Source organism: Vollenhovia emeryi, unplaced genomic scaffold (genome assembly GCF_000949405.1).
Source record: "Vollenhovia emeryi isolate VEMERY1.0 unplaced genomic scaffold, V.emery_V1.0 DF943439.1, whole genome shotgun sequence".
NCBI classification, from domain to species: domain Eukaryota; kingdom Metazoa; phylum Arthropoda; class Insecta; order Hymenoptera; family Formicidae; genus Vollenhovia; species Vollenhovia emeryi.
In genome coordinates, this window is record NW_011962927.1 from 772 (window position 1) to 3,041 (window position 2,270).

The 2,270-nt window shown below is 32.2% G+C and overlaps 1 protein-coding gene across 1 annotated transcript; it reads left to right on the forward strand.

Moving 5' to 3' along the window:
- Nucleotides 1-296: 296 nt before the first annotated feature.
- On the forward strand, nucleotides 297-2,137 carry LOC105565741 (fatty acid synthase-like; the record flags this gene model as incomplete). Its single annotated transcript, XM_012019178.1, has 4 exons — nucleotides 297-543; nucleotides 665-896; nucleotides 1,321-1,739; nucleotides 1,865-2,137. Coding segments are annotated over exons 1-4 (1,152 nt in total), but the record flags the coding sequence as incomplete, so codon positions are not given.
- Nucleotides 2,138-2,270: the final 133 nt, after the last annotated feature.

Genomic DNA, 2,270 nt, shown 5'->3' on the forward strand with positions numbered 1-2,270 from the left:
TATCTTTTTGTTTTAAAAAAACGGCGCATTAGATAACATTCTGATATATTTACGTGATCTTTTAGAAACCTATCTAAGTTAACAGGTTCAGAAATGCGATATCTTTTAGAAATCGTTTTCATTTAACATATTGTTTTCTGGGAACGTTCATTTAAAATAATTAACGTTCAATTCTGACTTTCGTTTCTGCAATAACATTGCAGTATAATACACATGTTAAAAAATGTACTTTAATTAAAATTTCATATAAGAAAGTGTGAGCATTTTTGTGTGAAATTGTACACTTTATTAGAACATCCGGAACTACCAAGACGTATGGGAATAATTAATAATGCGAAAAAGTTTGATGCGGATTTCTTCGACTTTCCTTTTGAGCAAGCGCAAACATTTGTACCTGAAATAAAAATATTATTGGAACATTCTTATGAGGCAATTATAGATGCGGGGATCAATCCGAAGCAATTGCGAGGAAAAAATACCGCCGTGATCATAGGGAACACCTTGTGTGAAACGCAACTTAACTTGATGTATACGGATCTTAAGGTAAAGAAAGTTATTGATAAGTATACCAGGAATAAATTATTATAAATTAATATATAGAAATTCATATGTTTGTATCACTCAAGTCCGAAAACGTGTAAAATTGTTAATTTTCTGTAATTAGCTAAATGGTCTGAATATTACTGGATGTTCAAAATCTTCACTGGCAAACATGATTTCGCACCATTTTGACCTGAAAGGACCATCACAAGTAGTCGATACAGCATGCAGCTCTAGTCTTTATGCCATAAACATTGGTTATCGTTGTATTATGTCGGGCCAATGCGAAGATGCGATAATTGGAGCTGCACAAATAAATATTAATTCAATTATAAATATGAACTTCTTTCGTTTAGGTACTCTTACTGAAATTAATTTTATAATACATTAAGTACAAAAATTAAATAATTATACATATACCATATATCTCTTTTAAAATAATAAATAAAATTTAACAGACTATGTAATTTCATTAAAAACATTTGTAATGCTAGTAAATAATTAACCAATGTAGAAAAATTAATAAACGATGCGACTAGCAAATTTTAATTTTAGAAATTTATTGCAAGAAATATACAATTACCTCAGCCAGGGTTTGAACCTGGACCTCCCTACACACTGAGGCATGTCAGTGGTCGAATTGGTGAGACGCTCGCTTAGAGTGTAGGGAGGTCCAGATTCAAACCCTGGCGGAGATAATATTTCTCGCAATAAATTTCTCTAATTAGAATTTGCCAAAAATCTATATCCTTGTTTTATTTTTACATTTGTGTTTTTCAGGTGTTTGGTCACCGAATGGTGAATCCAGACCTTTCGATAAAGCTGCAAACGGTTATGTACGCAGCGAAACGGTGTCAGTGATATATCTTCAAAAAGCAAAGAATGCGAAAAGGATTTACGCTATCATTCCGAATATTAAAACAAACTACGATGGTTATAAAGAAGAAGGAGTAACATATCCGTCGTCCCAGATGCAAACTACTTTGCTATCTGAATTTTATGATGAGTGCGGAATACCGACATCTTGCGTGGATTACATTGAAGCACATGGTACTGGTACCAAAGTCGGCGATCCTCAGGAAGTCAATGCTCTTCATAAGGTTTTTTGCAAGAATAGAGAAACTCCTTTAATGATTGGCTCCGTAAAATCCAATCTTGGTCATGCTGAAGCTGCAAGTGGTTTTACTCAGCTTGCTAAGGTAAAATAAATGGTTTACGCATTTATTCATTATGTTTCAAATTTAACTTAATTAAATAATAATAAATTAATTTGTAATTAATTTATTAGTTGTATTTTATTAATTGTATTTTATTGTTTTTAAAGGTAATAATTGCATTCGAAACCGGTATTGTTCCACCACATATCAATTACACATCACCACGAGATAATATAGACAGCATAAAAAATGGAGCTATCTGTGTCGTTACAAATCCAATGCCACTTAAAAATGGTTACATAGGTATTAGTTCTTTCGGTTTCGGGGGAGCTAATGCTCACATGTTAGTAAAGTGGAACCCCAAACAAAAACTTGACAATAATGCGCCTAATGATGACCTGCCAAAACTTGTATTATTATCTGGACGCACGGAAGACTCAGTAAAGTTGTTTTTAAACGATGTTAGTAAACATTTCAAAAGTAATTTTAATGTCATTTTGAGTAATTCAACATTATACAATACATTTTGTTTTAAAATATTTTTGACCTTAGACTGCTAATCATCCGATAAAG